Genomic DNA, 17,841 nt, shown 5'->3' with positions numbered 1-17,841 from the left:
CTCTCCAGTGTGATTGCGTTGTTAAAGATTAAAGCCAGTTTGTAAATACTTCAGATTGCAATTGGGATGTTCACTCGCATTTGTTGTTCAGCAGTGGAACGCGAGGACAGTTGTGTTTCAGACCGCACATGGAGCAGAGATTTTGGATGAGATCTGCATGGTTTGCTACCTGATGTCACCTGTTGGAGTTTGGGTTCCTTGCCGCTGTCGCCTTTGGCTTACTTGATTGGGGACACTTGACATTTGATATTCAACAGTGCTTTTATCTGCCTGCATTGACTCCATTTTATTTAAGAGCTGCTGTGCAGCCAAAATTATATACCAGTTATCACTGTAAAGCTGCTTTGACACAAGGTTGCATGTACTCTATACTACTTAAGCGATGACTGTAGATGCCAAAAAATGGCGAATGCATTTGGATTAGACTGACAAACTGTCTAAAATAATAAGAGAAGTGTGCAGAGTTATTACATTACACATGGGTCCCGAGTATGCTTCACTTCCAGTTTTAGAAAGAGTCTTGTCACAAACTTTTACAAAACACAATGTCTTGGGGCTATAGAAATCAATATATTTGCAAAATCAAAAATCAATGGCTACTTTCTTGTTGAAGTGTATTTGTAGAGCAAGAAACATCCTGCTCCTGTATTTTTACTCAGAGACCCTATGTTATGAAAGAGAAGTAAGTGGAAGAGCTACTCCTGAGGAACAATACATTGAGTTGTCACTGTGCAAATCCAGAATGGAAACTGAATGCTCTTTCAGACATTTAAAAGCACAGTTTGGAGCTTTATGGAGGGCAATGTTCAACTTTCGCTGCTGCGCTCTGTGACTATTACTCAAGCGGCCAATAGAAACGGGGGATCCAAACAAGCGCGGAAAGCAAAATGGATGAACAGCTAGTGTCTGAATTTCCGGAGCTATACAATACAAGTTTGCGGTTGTATAGGGACTTTGGGAGAAAAGCTGTGTCATGGAGACATAGCTCAATTCAAGTTGGCATGTCAGGTGTGTTTTTATTGCATGTCATTTCTAATAATATATTACATTGAATAATTATGTGATAATACCTTTTTTTTTTTCAACAATAGAACAAAATTATGACTATATTCCAAAGCATTCACAAATTGCAACTATGTCAAATATTATTATATTGTATAACTATGAAATAGTCCTTTTTCTTGGGTTCTTTGCCCCATGATGGCACTTCTACACATCGATTAACTATTTTATTAACTTAACTTTTCTGTTTGGCAATATATGGATGGATTGTACAGGAAATGAGTCATGACTCACCCCCTCCTACTCCCATAACTTTTCACCTAGTACATGATATTACATGTACTAGGTGAAAAGTCATATCGGATGTGTAAGAATGGAGTGAAATAAATGGAAATGATGGGGAAGGTTCATTGGAAGCTCAGTGGCATAGGTTTGTCACTCAAAGCAGACAAAGAACACCAATGACATATTGGTCAATGTTGAACATAGTGTTCCAACAGTGCTTAATTGTGCGTTGATTTTTCTTAGGTCACTGTCAACGCCAAGATGGTGCATGCCTTGGAGGAGAAGGAGTCAATGGTTCGGGGGCAGAGGGTGTGGCGAAAAAGCATCATAGTATATGAGCTGCTGTTGCTAACTCTCTGGGGCAGCATGACCTGATGCAAGGCTCCTGGTATAAGCTAGAAAATGTGTCTGTGAGACAATACAAAAGCATGGCCACACTGAGCTGAACTGCAGACTGTGGTGGGAGGAATACTTGATGCAAAAGTGAAGGTGGAGCACTTTTGCCCAAAACAACACTTGCTGCAGCGTGTCAATGCACGTACTCTGATGACTCGTTGCAACCAATGTCAAGCCTTTTGCAAGATGTCAAAGACAACTTGAGTTTTTGGGGCCATGTCAGCCTTAAATCTGCAGGACAGAATTTAACGATGTGCAAATTTGGAACTTGTTGACAGTGAAGGCTGGGGAAACCGTGGACTCTCACAGTCTAGTTGAAGACATTCTTGTGCATGATGAAATGCATATCCAGACATATAGGGAGTTTGTGACAAAAGTCTCCTTTGTCGACAAAAGTGGCAGCAGCAGTGCAGCGGTTTGTGATGCAGTGGAACATGTGGCAGCTAGTCGAAATACCTCATTCAAAAAGCGGTCTACTTTAAGACTACCTGGCGTCAGGTTACGTGATTTACTGTGACAATTTCTACACAAGCCCTCTCCTCTTTCGACACATGCACCAGCTGGGATTTGGTGCACGTGGGTTTAATCAAGAAGGAGGTGGTGTTCCTTCCACAAAACAAAATGCCTTGAACAAAAGGTCACCAAGTGGCTCCATTCGCTGGTAACCTTTTGTTTGTGAAGTGAATGGACACAAAAGTCAGGGAAAAAGCAAAAGAGTATCATTTCATTCTAGGCACCAAAGGGTCAGCCCCCTAAAAAGGTTGCCAGATCAGAGGAAGTTGACCAGTTTGAGCAGATGTGGAAGGCAGTCTGAGATTTCCAAACGGGTTTTAGTTCTTCCCCACTCAAATGCAGATGCAGAGAGAGTGTTCTCCATGGTGGGTTTGAACAAAACCAAGTCAGGAGGTTATATATTTAGACTGCTGTTGTTCTGGCTGAAAGGATAACAGTATATTGAGACGAGAGTTTGCTCAAACCTCCTCGGATCGCATAATTTCATGGAAAATTAATAAAAATGCTCATTCTTTCTAAAGAAATGTGACAAACATTTATTATTGTTTTACAATGTTTTCTAAATACATAAAAAAGTCTGGACTTAAATGGACTGTTCCTTTGATCAGAAATAAATGGAAGCAGGCACAACTGATAAGTATGTGTTCTCATTTTATGTCCGATAATGAGTAATACTAGTTTAAGATTTTTTTTTTTTTTTTTTGATGTACACTCCTGACACAAATAAATAAATTACTGCCACTGTAAAACTTTTATTGTAATAACCTGCCCCCGCTAGTGAAATGGTGGGGATGTGTGATGTTTGTTCCAGAGAGGCATATTAAGGGTGTGTTTTAGAGTAGATGTATATTTATTTTCCAAATTAACAATTTAGAAAATTTTTAATTTTCCACGACAACAAGGGTGACGCCATTGCGTTTGTTTTGTCATCTTACTTGCCGAGAGGGACCTAAGCTATTCCCTAACTGTAATCCTATTTCTGTAATGGTAATAAATCAAATTGAAGTGTTGTGGTGCACTTTACAATTTACCCCCACCACCTAAAGATGAGGAGCACCTAAGGCAATGGCTGAAGGTGCTAAACTTCAAGTGCCCATCCAAGCACCTTTGTATGTGTTCGTACCATTTCATGGACGGGAAGCTGACTGACGAACACCCTTACCCCGAGAAATACCTAAAGTAATAGCTTGCTATAAACAATCTTCTAACTACTGAACTAGCTATCGGATGCGCTGCGTCAGTTTAACGGAAGTCGGATGACAAAATGCGGAAGAGCAAAGCATTAAAAGTGGGCAAAATAATTTAAATATAACAGTGTGGCAATCAAAAACTAAAACAAATAACATTACAACCTGTGATGTATCAATTTTTAATTTCTTTATTTTAAACAGCATATTTTGGTCATTTGAAACTATCCACACTGACCACATATCAGACACATGACAATTTACACCAGAGAGATGCTGTTTATAAGGACTTCTTTTCAGTTGAAACTTCCACAATCTTGGCAGGTGAAAGGCTACTCTCCAGTGTGAATTCTCATGTGGTATTTAAGGTTTCCTTTTCGGTTGAAATTTTTTCCACACTGCTGGCAGGTAAAATGGCTCCCTCCACTGTGTATTCTCATGTGGACTGTAAAGTTTCCATGTTGCTGAAATTTCTTTCCACACTGCGAGCATGTGTAGGGCTTCTCTCCAGTGTGAACTCTCATGTGGATTTTGAGGTTTCCATGTTGATCGAAACTCTTTCTGCACTGAGGACATGAAAAAGGCTTCTCTCCAGTGTGAATTCTCATGTGCCTGTTGAGGCTTCCTTTTTGAGTGAAACTTATTCCACACTGTTGGCAAGTGAAAGGTGTCTCTCCAGTGTGAACTCTCATGTGGTAATTAAGGTTTCCTTTTCGTTTGAAACTTTTTCCACACTGTTGACAGATAAAAGGTCTTTCTCCTGAATGAACTTGCATGTGGATTTTAAGGTTTCTATGTTGACTGAAACTCTTTCCACACTGAGGGCATGTGTAGGGCTTTTCTCCAGTGTGAACTCTCATGTGCCTCTTAAGGATTACTTTTTGAGTGAAACTTATTCCACACTGTTGATAAGTAAAAGGGTTCTCTACTGAATTAATTTTCATGTGGGCTTTAAGGTTTCCATCTTGATCTATACTCTTTTCATATTGTGATATGGAACTCTTCTTTTCAGTGTGAATTCTCATGTGAAAATCAAGGTTTCCTTTTCGGTTGAAACTTTTTCCACACTGTTGGCAGGTAAAAGGGCTCTTTCCAGTGTGAATTCTCATGTGGACTTTAAGGTTTACATGTTGATAGAATCTCTTTTCACACAGAGGGCATGAATAAGGCTTGTCTCCAGTGTGAATTCTCATGTGCCTGTTAAGGCTTCCTGATTGAGTGAAACTTATTCCACACTGTTGGCAAGTGAAAGGGCTTTCTCCAGTGTGAACTCTCATGTGGTAATTTAGGTTTCCTTTTCGGTTAAAACTTTTTCCACACTGTTGACAGGTAAAAGGTCTTTCTCCTGAATGAAATTTCATGTGAATTTTAAGGTTTCTATGTTGATTGAAACTCTTTCCACACTGAGGGCATGTGTGAGGCTTATCTCCAGTGTGAATTCCCATGTGGACTTTCAGGTTTCTATGTTGAATGAAACTCTTTCCACACTGAGGACATGAATAAGGCTTCTCTCCAGTGTGAACTTTCATGTGGTAATTTAGGTTTCCTTTCCGGTTGAAACTTTTTCCACACTGTTGACACGTAAAAGGTTTTTCTCCCGTATGAATTTTCATGTGCACTTTAAGGTTTCCCTGTAGATCAAATTTCTTTCCACATTGAGGGCATGTGTAGGGCTTCTCTCCAGTGTGAATTCTCATGTGCCTCTTAAGAAAAATGTTTTGAGTGAACCCTATTCCACATTGTTGACAAGTAAAAGGGCTCGCTGCCGTACTTATTTTCATTTGGGCTTTAGGGTTTCCATCTTGATTTATACTATTTTCACACTGTGATATAGAAGGATTCTCTCCAGTGTGAATTCTCATGTGCCTGTTGAGGCTTCCTTTTTGAGTGAAACTTATTCCACATTGTTGGCAAGTGAAAGGGCTCTCTCCAGTGTGAACTCTCATGTGGTAATTTAGGTTTCCTTTCCGGTTGAAGCTTTTTCCACACTGTTGACACATAAAAGGTCTTTCTCCTGTATGAATTTTCATGTGCACTTTAAGGTTTCCATGTTGATCAAATTTCTGTCCACATTGAGGGCATGTGTAGGGCTTCTCTCCAGTGTGAATTCTCATGTGCCTCTTAAGGAAAACATTTTGAGTGAACCCTATTCCACATTGTTGACAAGTAAAAAGGCTTGCTGCCGTATTAATTTTCATTTGGGCTTTAGGGTTTCCATCTTGATTTATACTATTTTCACACTGTGATATAGAAGGATTCTCTCCAGTGTGAATTCTCATGTGCCTGTTGAGGCTTCCTTTTTGAGTGAAACTTATTCCACATTGTTGGCAAGTGAAAGGGCTCTCTCCAGTGTGAACTCTCATGTGGTAATTTAGGTTTCCTTTCCGGTTGAAGCTTTTTCCACACTGTTGACACATAAAAGGTCTTTCTCCTGTATGAATTTTCATGTGCACTTTAAGGTTTCCATGTTGATCAAATTTCTTTCCACATTGAGGGCATGTGTAAGGCTTCTCTCCAGTGTGAATTCTCATGTGCCTCTTAAGGAAAACTTTTTGAGTAAACCCTATTTCACATTGTTGACAAGAAAAAAGGTTCTCTGCCTTTTTAATTTTCATTTGAGCTTTAAGGTTTCCATCTTCATTGATACTATTTTCACACTGTGATATGGAAGGATTCTCTCCAGTGTGAATTCTCATGTGATAATCAAGGTTTCCTTTTCGGTTGAAACTTTTTCCACACTGTTGGCAGGTAAAAGGGCTCTCTCCAGTGTGAATTTTCATGTGGACTATAAAGTTTTCACGTTGATCAAATCTCTTTCCACACTTAGGGCATGTGTAGGGCTTCTCTCCAGTGTGAATTCTCATGTGGACTTTAAGGTTTACATGTTGATAGAAACTCTTTTCACACCGAGGGCATGAATAAGGCTTTTCTCCGGTGTGAATTCTCATGTGCCGGTTAAGGCTTCCTGATTGAGTGAAACTTATTCCACATTGTTGGCAAGTGAAAGGGGTCTCTCCAGTGTGAATTTTCATGTGGTAATTAAGGTTTCCTTTTCGGTTGAAACTTTTTCCACACTGTTGACAGATAAAAGGTCTTTCTCCTGAATGAACTTTCATGTGGATTCTAAGGATTCTATGTTGACTGAAACTCTTTCCACACTGAGGGCATGTGTGAGGCTTCTTTCCAGTGTGAACTCTCATGTGGATTTTGAGGTTTCTATGTTGTTTGAAACCCTTTCCACACTGAGGACATGAATAAGGCTTCTCTCCAGTGTGAACTTTCATGTGGTAATTAAGGTTTCCTTTTCGATTGAAACTTTTTCCACACTGTTGACAGGTAAAAGGTCTTTCTCCTGTATGAATTTTCATGTGCACTTTAAGGTTTCCGTTTTGATCAAATCTCTTTCCACATTGAGGGCACATGTATGGCTTCTCTCCAGAGTGAATTCTCATGTGTCTTTTAAAAATTCCTTCTTGAGTGAAACTTTTTCCACACTGTTGACAAGAAAAAGGGCTCTCTCCCGTATGAATTTGCATGTGGTCTTTAAGGTTTCCATCTTGATGGACACTCTTTCCACACAGTGATATGGATGGCTTCGCTCCAGTGTGAATTTTCATATGACAATCAAGGTTTCTTTTTTGGTTGAAACCTTTTCCACACTGTTGGCAGGTAAAAGGGCTCTCTCCACTGTGAATTCTCATGTGGACTTTAAGGTTTACATATTGATAGAAACTCTTTTCACACCGAGGGCATGAATAAGGCTTGTCTCCAGTGTGAATTCTCATGTGCCTGTTAAGACTTCCTTTTTGAGTAAAACTTATTCCACATTGTTGGCAAGTGAAAGGGCTTTCTCCAGTGTGAACTCTCATGTGGACTTTAAGGTTTCTATGTTGATTGAAACTTTTTCCACACTGAGGGCAGGTTAAATAACTTCTAGTTCCTGTCTCTTTTTTAGCTGTTCTTGGTGAGGAAGTCTTTTCAGTCTGTACGCAACTTAAAGATTTTTCTCCATTTATGAATTTATGATGTTTCTCATACTGAGCTTTCTTTTCCATTTCATTAAGTACTTCACTCTCCTCTTTCGGTGCCATAAGATCTAAGGTAAAAAAAAAAAAGAAAAAAAGATATTTAACATTTAAACATCAAAAACATGTATACTAGATCCTAGTATACGCATTAAGCTAAGAGGTGTTTCTAAGTATCTGCATGTAATCTCAGAACCTCTTCACAATATTGTTAACTTGTCTCTTTCTTTAGGTCTTAAGCGCTTTATACAAATAAAAACCTGACCCAGTTTAGCCCAGTAGAACTGGTTAATTACTAGGGCTGTGAATCTTTGGGTAGTCAGTGAAGTATTCAATTCAAGAACGATTTTTGCAAATTCAGAACAATTCGAGATGATTCACATTAAAATTCAATGTGATTCGATTAATTTGATTAGATTCTGCATTTTTATATGCATTCATAGGGTTATTGAAATGCTTCCCCCAAAGTGTCTTAGTCAGGGTGCAATTTACACAGTGGCCTTCAGGAGGTAAGAAAGTAAGTGCATGGTGATGTTTCCACAAAATAAAAGCGTTTTATTTCAACAGTAGCGACCACGCAATGACAGCTTTAACATTGGCTTGATCAGTTTAACTCAGGACCATTGCTGTCTCGATAGACAGCTGTCATCTGCACGTGAATAGCAGCGGCCGTCCTGAAGAGAGCTCAAATGTGGGCTGCTCAGAACTGTCAACGAGAGCTACGGACAGAGCGCGAGCGCAATCCAGTGAACGGTGCAGCGTGTGAGCTGTGAGGGCGCACAGCATCTGCATCAATTTGCACATTTTGTAATAATGTTTATACATTTTAAAGCACTGAATCATTATAGAATCACGATTAATCCAATTTTTACAATTTTACAGCAATTTAATGCTTTGGCTTTCTCTCAGAAAAGTTCTGTGTAACGTTTACCCAAGAAACTTTGCGTTCGCTTGCAAAGATCTTTTGATTGACATAATCATAAGAAATGAAACAATGTAGTTTACAAACAATGATTATCACTTTGAATTAAATAATATTTTTGTTTGGAAATTATTTAATGGTTACAATCTTTTTTTACTTTATAGTAGGCTACAGAAAGGCTAAATATGTAGTGTAATGTCTACTTCTAATTTATTACTTTAAAAGTTAAACTAATCAAAACCAAAAAAAAAAAAGAAGAAGAAGAAGAAGAAGTGTATGTATATTACATGGTAAATATTTTGTATTTTTTGACCAGTTTTAAAGTTATTACATTTTTGTTCATGAAATCCACCCTTCTGATAGGATCAGTATAATCCAGATTTTTTGTGATCAAAGGTATCCCAATCTTACTAAAGTTTTGAACAACACAAACTGATTATTTGATCAAGATTAAAACCAAGATTGGATTGTGTGATCTAGTCTGATTTCAGAATCCTTTTGAACAACTGGTCCCAGATGCAGTCCAAATGTTTTATTTTGTTGATAGGCTTAATTCACTATTTACTGCCATTTTGTGAGGTTTTAATTTTCCAGAAAATAAACATTTAAAAAATGTTAACTGTTTTGTTTAGGCCACTTCCATATTTTTTTTTTTAATTTAATACATGATGTCATAACAAATGTGTATTCTCATGTTCACTTGAAGGCAGCATTAGTATTTGTCTGGTCATGCGATCTCAACCTGCTTCATGTCAAATAAAACCGCTTTAATTAGGACACTCATATGACATTCTTCAAAAATATCAATTTCTGTAGTTCAGCTTTGAGAATGAAACCAACCTGTTTGTTCCTCAGTATCTTCTTGTTTCAGACTGAATACTTCTTCAATCTTCAGTTCTTCACTCTCCTCTTTAATTAACTCCATCTTTATAATAGTGTCACGTGGATCTTAGTTGTTTCACCAGGAGTGTGACACTCTGTCTGTCCTGTTTAAGAAGAGAATAATTAACAAAGAAAAATAAACCCAAACTAAAGGTCTGAGTGCACACTGGTAAGGGAGTCCGTCAGAGTGAGAGTTAATGACCTTAAATGAAAAAAAATCATAAAATAAGGCCAATTACACAGCCCCTTAATATTTAGTTATGATTAACATCAGGTATTTAAAGATGTGTTTATTACATTTAATAGATATTCTTTTATTAAAATACACTTTCATAGAAATTGTTGCAGTTGGTTTGTAAAAGTTGTCATTACACGGTGTTCTCATTGCATTTACACTGTTTTGACTAGCGGGTGTCGTCAACGCTTCGAAACAGTGAATCTGTGGACTGTGAAGTGGACTGTGTAGTAGACATCACAGGGTATTCTGCAATCTTAAGTGATATTTTAATCTAAAGGGAGCAAACGTTCAGTTCGGCACTGTGACTGGCAAAGGAAATAAGTGAACATCGATACATCACTTCAAGGAAGTGGGAAGGGAAAATCACCCAAATGTCTTTGCACACCAGTCAGAACTAACACTAGAGCAAAGCCGTTGAATGTATGTGTTTGAGTACAATTTATGTATGGTTATAGTGATGAATGTTGCATTTACATATTCTATTGAATCATGAATAGGTATGCCAAAAAAGTGAAAGTGGCAAAAAGTAGCTGAGGTGCTGTCATTTTTAGTATTATTATTATTATTATCATCATCATCATTTTGCTTTAGTTACCCAAGGAAAGTTTACTATGCAGCTGCTTATGGGAAGGACTTAAGACTGCTACAATGCTATTAAGACAATGAATTAAGAATACACACAGACTGTGTTTTCATATTACATGACAGTCATGGTACAGCTTAAAATCTGCTAAGTCAATTAATAGCTGCAGTCATACAAGCATATAAACAAAAGTTTTGATTATATTTTATGGTTTATGTTATGCTCAGGGAGCTTATTAATCAGAACGCACCTTTTGTTCAATTGACACGTTCCGTTTCAAAAAGCTCCGTTTCAATTCCCTGCTTGTCAGTGACCGAATATGTTTTTACGATAAAATGATTCATGAAATAGGGAGCGAAATGAGACGCAACTTTTACGTTACTCACGTGGACGCGCTTTTACTCGTTCAATACAACGTTCATAAATGAAAGCATCACAATGTTATATTCAATAAGTCATTCAAAAAACTACACAACTATTTGAACGGTTTGCATGAATTTGAACACCTTAAATGTTTACAATGGCAGACCTTTCTACAGTAGAATCACAACAGATGCAGGGACGAGGCGCAGCCTAATGACGTCATATCGCCACACCAAAATAAAAGTCCTGTCCACAAGCTGTTGTCTAAAATCACACAGATCAATAGGTGCACATACAAAATGTGCAAAACGTGTATATGTATATATATATGCATATATATATATATATATATATATATATATATATATATATATATATATATATATATACATATATATAAATATATATGTATATGTATATATGTGTGTGTGTGTGTGTGTGTGTGTTTTAGATCTGTACGATTTTTTAAATATTTTTAAAATAAATATCTTATGCTCAACAAGGCTGCATTTATTTGATCCAAAATACACCAAAATTATATTTTAACCCCTTTATGTACAAAGATCACGACAGCTACAGATTATTGTTGTTCAACATTCAGACCATGTTAAAACATCACATCACACTCTTATTAGATCTGGACAAATTGGGTATCCTTCAAAATATTAAAGACCCCAGCTTCAATATTTGAACACTGTTTATGATGTTAGAAGTGCAAAATAGCCAATTTTTCATATTTTGAACAGAATTACACCACACATATTAATTCACTCACATCTGCTGCGGTTTATTTGTGTTCACAAGACAGTGCCCGTTAGGGCTCTTAGTCCAAAAGTGCGCATATTTGGAGAAATGTTGATTTATTCTCATATAATATTTGCAAAATATTTCATCATACAGAATATACTGTAATTCTATTAATCTTCCACTGAATTATGCCACCTGAAGACCAGAAAGAGCGTTCAGAGCTCTGTCTCTCCTGTTTCAGGTTTTTCGTCAGTTATGACTCGGCAAGGCACTCATTCAGCCTACAGCTGTCAATCATCTTATGTGGCATAATGCTGCGTTCCATACAATCAAAATTTGGATTGTTCCCACCGCCTTCTTGAAAAAATATTCTGGAACATCATTTGAAGTGTGTTACAGGATACTGGTTCATGCGATCGACAGTCGATTGCTTTGGGCTTGTTGTTTTGGCAGCCCGCGCTGTTATCAATACAGTTACTGAACTACACTCACGAGTCTGCCTATTATTTTGCTTATACTGCTGCATAAACAAAGTGGGACATTACTTCAGCAAGACGTGTCATTTGACGTCACTTCCAAAAGTTCAACTTCCAGTGAGATTAGCGCTGAGCTACCTTATGTAAAACGTAAAAACAATCTTTAAAGTATTTTCACAGTATGAAATGAATAGGGCTTCCAACTCACACACTTTCAGTGTGAGAATCAAGCAAATGACATGATGCTGTCACGCACGTTTTCAAACACTGTGGAGCAAACAACACTGACAATGTGCCATCAAACAAGACAGAGCAGGTTACTTTTGATGTCAAAGTTTTATTATGAAATTCAAACAATAAATACAGTTTTGGCAATCTTTAATGTGGCTTAACAGATTGCTGTATTGCCTCAAATAGAGCAGCATGTTTTATTAACAAAGGTCAGGAGGAGCTCAACAGCAAAACAGTGCAGTTTCTTGTACCCCAAGACGTTGAGGTTTGCCCTCACCACTACCATCAAGACGTCCACCTCCTCCTACACATCAGCACACCCCACAATCAAAAAATGGACAGTGTTGGGGTTAAGACATGCGCTAATCAGCGCTGATGTTAATTTTTCCAGGAGAATGAATTGGCAGAGCTATACAAACTGTATGTTTCATTGCAGTCAGCATTCCCATCTCTAAAATCCACTCCACCTTCCAAATCCACTAAGAAAGCGAGCAAGAATTGTAAGGCCCCGAACCCACACACTCAAAAATCAGTGTCTCCCTCCTAAGACCAACTCTTCTGTGAGCATCAGGCTGTGGCAGCAAGCCTTCAGCCAGTCCTCACTCTCCTTTTTGCTCTGCCAAGTGTCTAAGCGCAGCTTTCCCCAGTGCTGCACCCTGCATCTCAATGCCAGCCTCCATTGACACAGGCTGGCCTTTCAGCCTGAATATGCCTCTGCCAGCGGCGCCGGCGCGACCAACACAGGTTTTCCTGTCTCTTTCCCCAACCCTCTCCTCTATCCGTGGCCTGCAGCCCCACCTTCAGACTCTAGTGCAAGGCTACGTCCACTAGCGGCACAGGCCCAGACTCCATATTTTCCACCCCAGCTACCCTCTTTTTCCTACTCTCTTCATCCCTCCCCAGGTTCCAGGAGTCGACCCAAGCGGCTTCAGCCCTGGCCTTAATTCCTCCTGACACTTTTCCCCAAGCAAAATCTCCTTTCACTCTGTTTTCTGCAATGCTGATGCCCATCCCACTGAATGCTTGCTACAGCTTTGGAACCGCCCCGTCGCAAGGAACATCAGGGCACAGATCCTTACAGGTGCGGACATTAACTTATCTTCCTTACTATCATTACTTCCTCCTTCCGTTTCAAGCCGCCAAATTGACTGGCGTAATCCAGTGCGTAATCCATCCTGCACTCTTTCTTTTTCAGAATTTTCTATTGCTTTCACTCATTACACAGAAATCATTTGCGCTGCACTTCCCCACAGGAGACGAGAACTGAATGATTATCTCACGATAATCTCAGAAGTCACGCTATCTTTTGGAGGACCTCACCTTTACACGTATCACAAGCTGTTTTCAGCCAAATGCGCAGTCCGTGTATCCCAGTGGAATCAGTGCCCTTACTGGGGTGCTTCAGACATAGAATTACACAACAGAGTGTTCTTAGGCTCCCGTAACATCACATGCAGGGTCTGCAGATCAGTTGCACACTCCACCACAGTTTGTCCTTTATTAAACCCTTCAATTCCCCCATGCACAGATTCTTCACAGGCGAAATCAACAAGTTTAAATTCCGAAGCCAGCAAACACCAAATTCAGTTCCTCAGCTACAGACTTCAGAAAGAGAAATTCTATCTTTTCCAGTAACCAAATCTGCAACAATTTCAATGCAGGGAGGTGCACAAGACAATGTTGCCGCTTCATGCACATTTGTAATTATTGTGGTGGCACTCATGCCCGCACAATATGCCCAGTCAAAAGACCCCAAAATAAAGATAAAAAAAATGAATAATAGTCTTGTTTGTCTGCAGAATTGTCTCACCACCCTGACACTAACTTTACTGACTATCAGATGTCTGGTTTCAAACCTGGTGTGGAATAGCCTCCTCACCCAGCATTATTTGCAATAATCTCCAGTCTGCTCTCACTGAGCCTGAGCCTGACACAGTAGACATCTTAATTAAAAAAAGAAATTGAATAAGGCTTTATGATTGGCTCGTTTAACACTCCACCTTTCAGGTGTTTCCGCATCAGCCCCATTGGAGTGTCCGTTAGCTCACAACACTGGAGAATAGAGTGCTATGAATCGTTCTTCACACACACATTAACTGAAATTAAAACTGTTAAAAGAATATGGTCAATAAACTGCCGCATAAGAGCGTCACGCGCTGTTACTCAGTGTTGCTTCAAGCACATCATTCTGCACACGGGATGCGCATAAGTGCTTTGTGACGCTCTGTATTGGAGCCTTTATAATAAATGTGCACAGTGAAAGAATATTAATAGCCTGTCTTGTTTTGTCCTACCTATAATATGTTGTTGCTTCATTAAAAACCTGCGCTATACATTTAAAAGAAATGTCTTTTAATTATGTGTCACAGTTCCCGTGTTCCCCGGACTCCATTTCCCACAGTCCTCCTGTTCTCCACACCTGCACTCACTTCCCTCATCATCTCCCCATCATCACTTATCGTCATCACCTGGACTTCCTCAATGCACTCCCTTTATATATGGACTCACTCCCTTCACTCCTTGTCTGTTCTAAATGTTATTTGATGTGTTGGATGTTGTTTCTAGCTCCTTTATGTTAATAAATATCCATTTACTGTGGAAGTCCGTGAACGCCTCATCTCTACAACATCGACACGTAACAGAAGAACAGACCTAACCGCTGGACTTCCACAATTCTAAGGATGGGTATTTTCCTTGTTCCCGTACCCCCGAAGTCTCTCAATGCAGAGGAAAGACTTTGCCGTTTGCGGCAGGGTGGCGGGCTGTTGGAGAGGTATGTGGAGGAGTTTTTGGAGGTTTCTTATTTGGTGAGCTGGTCTGATGCTTGCCTTAATGCTGTTTTTCTGATGGGACTGGACAAGGAAGTTATTCGTTATAACGAACCAGCCTGTAATTTCTCCTTAGTCGATTCTCTAAATTTAATTCTCTTTTTAAATGGTTCTAATTTTGAAGTGGATAAAATTCAAAAGACCCAGAGTCCTTGTCCAGCCCCATCAGCAGCTTATCGGGCATCACCAGCTCACCTCACCCCAGAACCCTGCACACCCCAGACCGCTTCAACGGTCCTGCCCATTCCTGGCCGCTAGCCGCGGCTGCCCACTGCTCCTGACCCGCCGTGGCTGCCCACTGCTCCTGACCCGCCGTGGCTGCCCACTGCTCCTGACCCGCCGTGGCTGCCCACTGCTCCTGACCCGCCGTGGCTGCCCACTGCTCCTGACCCGCCGTGGCTGCCCACTGCTCCTGACCCGCCGTGGCTGCCCACTGCTCCTGACCCGCCGTGGCTGCCCACTGCTCCTGACCCGCCGTGGCTGCCCACTGCTCCTGACCCGCCGTGGCTGCCCACTGCTCCTGACCCGCCGTGGCTGCCCACTGCTCCTGACCCGCCGTGGCTGCCCACTGCTCCTGACCCGCCGTGGCTGCCCACTGCTCCTGACCCGCCGTGGCTGCCCACTGCCCCTGACCCGCCGTGGCTGCCCACTGCCCCTGACCCGCCGTGGCTGCCCACTGCCCCTGACCCGCCGTGGCTGCCCACTGCCCCTGACCCGCCGTGGCTGCCCACTGCCCCTGACCCGCCGTGGCTGCCCACTGCCCCTGACCCGCCGTGGCTGCCCACTGCCCCTGACCCGCCGTGGCTGCCCACTGCCCCTGACCCGCCGTGGCTGCCCACTGCCCCTGACCCGCCGTGGCTGCCCACTGCCCCTGACCCGCCGTGGCTGCCCACTGCCCCTGACCCGCCGTGGCTGCCCACTGCCCCTGACCCGCCGTGGCTGCCCACTGCTCCTGACCCGCCGTGGCTGCCCACTGCTCCTGACCCGCCGTGGCTGCCCACTGCTCCTGACCCGCCGTGGCTGCCCACTGCTCCTGACCCGCCGTGGCTGCCCACTGCTCCTGACCCGCCGTGGCTCATGGATCCGCCCTGGGCGCCCACCCCCCCCCTCCCCGGTGTTCCATCTACGGCGCGAGGTCGCGGCTACCGGGGGAGGTACTGTCACAGTTCCCGTGTTCCCCGGACTCCATTTCCCACAGTCCTCCTGTTATACATGTTATTTGATGTGTTGGATGTTGTTTCTAGCTCCTTTATGTTAATAAATACCCATTTACTGTGGAAGTCCATGAACGCCTCATCTCTACAACATGGACACGTAACAGTGTGTGTGTGTGTGTGTGTGTATGTATTCCTTGTTTATCAGTATTTTGACATTATACATTTTACACAGAACTAAAATACTTTCTTGACTGTTGTCATGTCATAAGCTGTCATTAGATTACTGTGTGAATTTTTTTTTATTTGTGGATGACCCAATCAGGGTTCAGGATGTGAAATTTTGAAATGTTTGTTATATATTTTGGTTGCAGTTGTGAGTTAATAAATTTAACTGGTTGTGTAAAATAGGCTCAAAATATCGAAATATTAATCGTATCGCAGAACTTTTTGAGGTATCAGAAAATATCGAATCGCTGGCTATGAGAATCGATATTGTATCGACTCATGATGAACTGTCCGATTTACACCCCTAGTCTGTTGATCCACATTCAGACTCTACCTCTTTAGCAAATGTTTAAGGTAATGGAATTGTGACTAGGTCACAAGAAGATGTTGAAGAAAAAAATTTATTTCATCCTTTGGGTACCTTTAGTAATAAAGGTTATTTCGGAGATATTAGCTTTATAGTGCAGTGTTACATTATTTTTTTGCTTTTTGTCAGCTGTTTTCAAAGCAACAGTGAACCTTTTAAGTTCTTTTTGTAAAATCAAAATCTTGATTAATTGAACATTTTACCTCGATTACAATTAATGAAATTATTTTGTTTGTTGGTTTTGTTTGTTTTTCATAATTCACTTACAAGGTTTGTACTGTAAATATGCTTGACTATTAAAGGTGGGATATTTTTTCATAATGAAAGAGTGCTCTGACAACAGCTTACTTTCAGCAGTTATTTTATCTATGGTTCGTAACATTTCTTACAGATTTCTGCTGCTTGTAAATCAGATAAATATAAATTAGCACAGTACCAGTATGTAATGAGAGCGATTGATTGTGTGAATTAGTCATACCGTCTCTCTATTAATTGCGAAACTGTGGGTTGTAAGTAGTTACTTCAAAAGTATAAAATATATGCTATAACTTTTGAGTTTCTAAGATACTTTAGTGATAAATCACAGGACAGTGTTGACGAGTTTCTGCTCCTCTCAGTTATGAAGAGCCAATCAAGCCAAAATTCATTCTGGCACTCTCACACACATACATTGTCCTTTCACACACATACATTCTACTCTCACATACATATATATTCTACTCTCACATACATACATTGTATGTATGTGAGCTATAGGCATGCGATGTCAGTTCGTTACGGTGGAAACGGGACGCGACTTTTGATTACACATGAATAACTTTTAGACCTAAATGTATAATTTTTACTTCTAATACTTAGAAGTACTCTAATACTTAACTAATGTTTGTTAAATATATTTTTAGGCTTGGTAAAAACTATATAAAATAAGCTGTATTAAGAACTGTAACGAAAATAAAGCTGTCATAAACCAGTGGCTGTGTGTGACCGCAGTATTTTACACGTTTAGATCAGTGATTCCCAACCGGGGGTACAAAAAAATGTATCCTCCCATAAAGAAAATGCTTAACGAGGATTAGACAGTGGATGTTAGACAGTGACATTAAAAGACCAAACTTAGTCAACACTATACTAATAAAGAATACTATATAGAATAATTGTTTTGTGCAGAATTTGATCTTTCATCACTCAGTAGGCTACATTAAGCGACGTTAATCTTTTTCTTTATAACGGTTTTCTATGGGAGGAAAACGTGTAATTAAACAAATTGCGATTATATTCTGGGCTCATCTGCTTTGCTGTACATGTACGGTATATTATGTTCTATGGGAGGAAAATTCAAATTCTGGGCTCAACTGCTTTTCTGTAGTAGACTTTATTAAGTATGATGTTTAGCTACTAAGTTTGGTCTGTTACT

At 40.4% G+C, this 17,841-nt stretch overlaps 1 protein-coding gene across 2 annotated transcripts; it reads right to left on the bottom strand.

Annotated features, from left to right (window-relative positions):
* Positions 1 to 3,579: 3,579 nt before the first annotated feature.
* On the bottom strand, positions 3,580 to 10,599 carry LOC137024988 (zinc finger protein 721-like). Of its 2 annotated transcripts, none has more exons than XM_067392975.1 (3): positions 10,563 to 10,599; positions 9,171 to 9,316; positions 3,580 to 7,479 (listed from the first exon to the last, which is right to left on the bottom strand). In XM_067392975.1, the coding sequence occupies exons 2-3, from the start codon at positions 9,253 to 9,255 to the stop codon at positions 3,716 to 3,718; spliced, it is 3,849 nt and encodes a 1,282-aa protein (XP_067249076.1). In that variant the 5' UTR covers positions 9,256 to 9,316; positions 10,563 to 10,599; the 3' UTR covers positions 3,580 to 3,715. The 2 variants fall into 2 exon arrangements, with proteins under 2 accessions (XP_067249076.1, XP_067249075.1); XM_067392974.1 differs by lacking the exon at positions 10,563 to 10,599 and adding an exon at positions 10,284 to 10,351.
* Positions 10,600 to 17,841: the final 7,242 nt, after the last annotated feature.

This window comes from Chanodichthys erythropterus, chromosome 8, assembly GCF_024489055.1.
Source record: "Chanodichthys erythropterus isolate Z2021 chromosome 8, ASM2448905v1, whole genome shotgun sequence".
NCBI classification, from domain to species: Eukaryota; Metazoa; Chordata; class Actinopteri; order Cypriniformes; family Xenocyprididae; genus Chanodichthys; species Chanodichthys erythropterus.
This window is presented reverse-complemented; position numbering and strand designations above follow the sequence as displayed.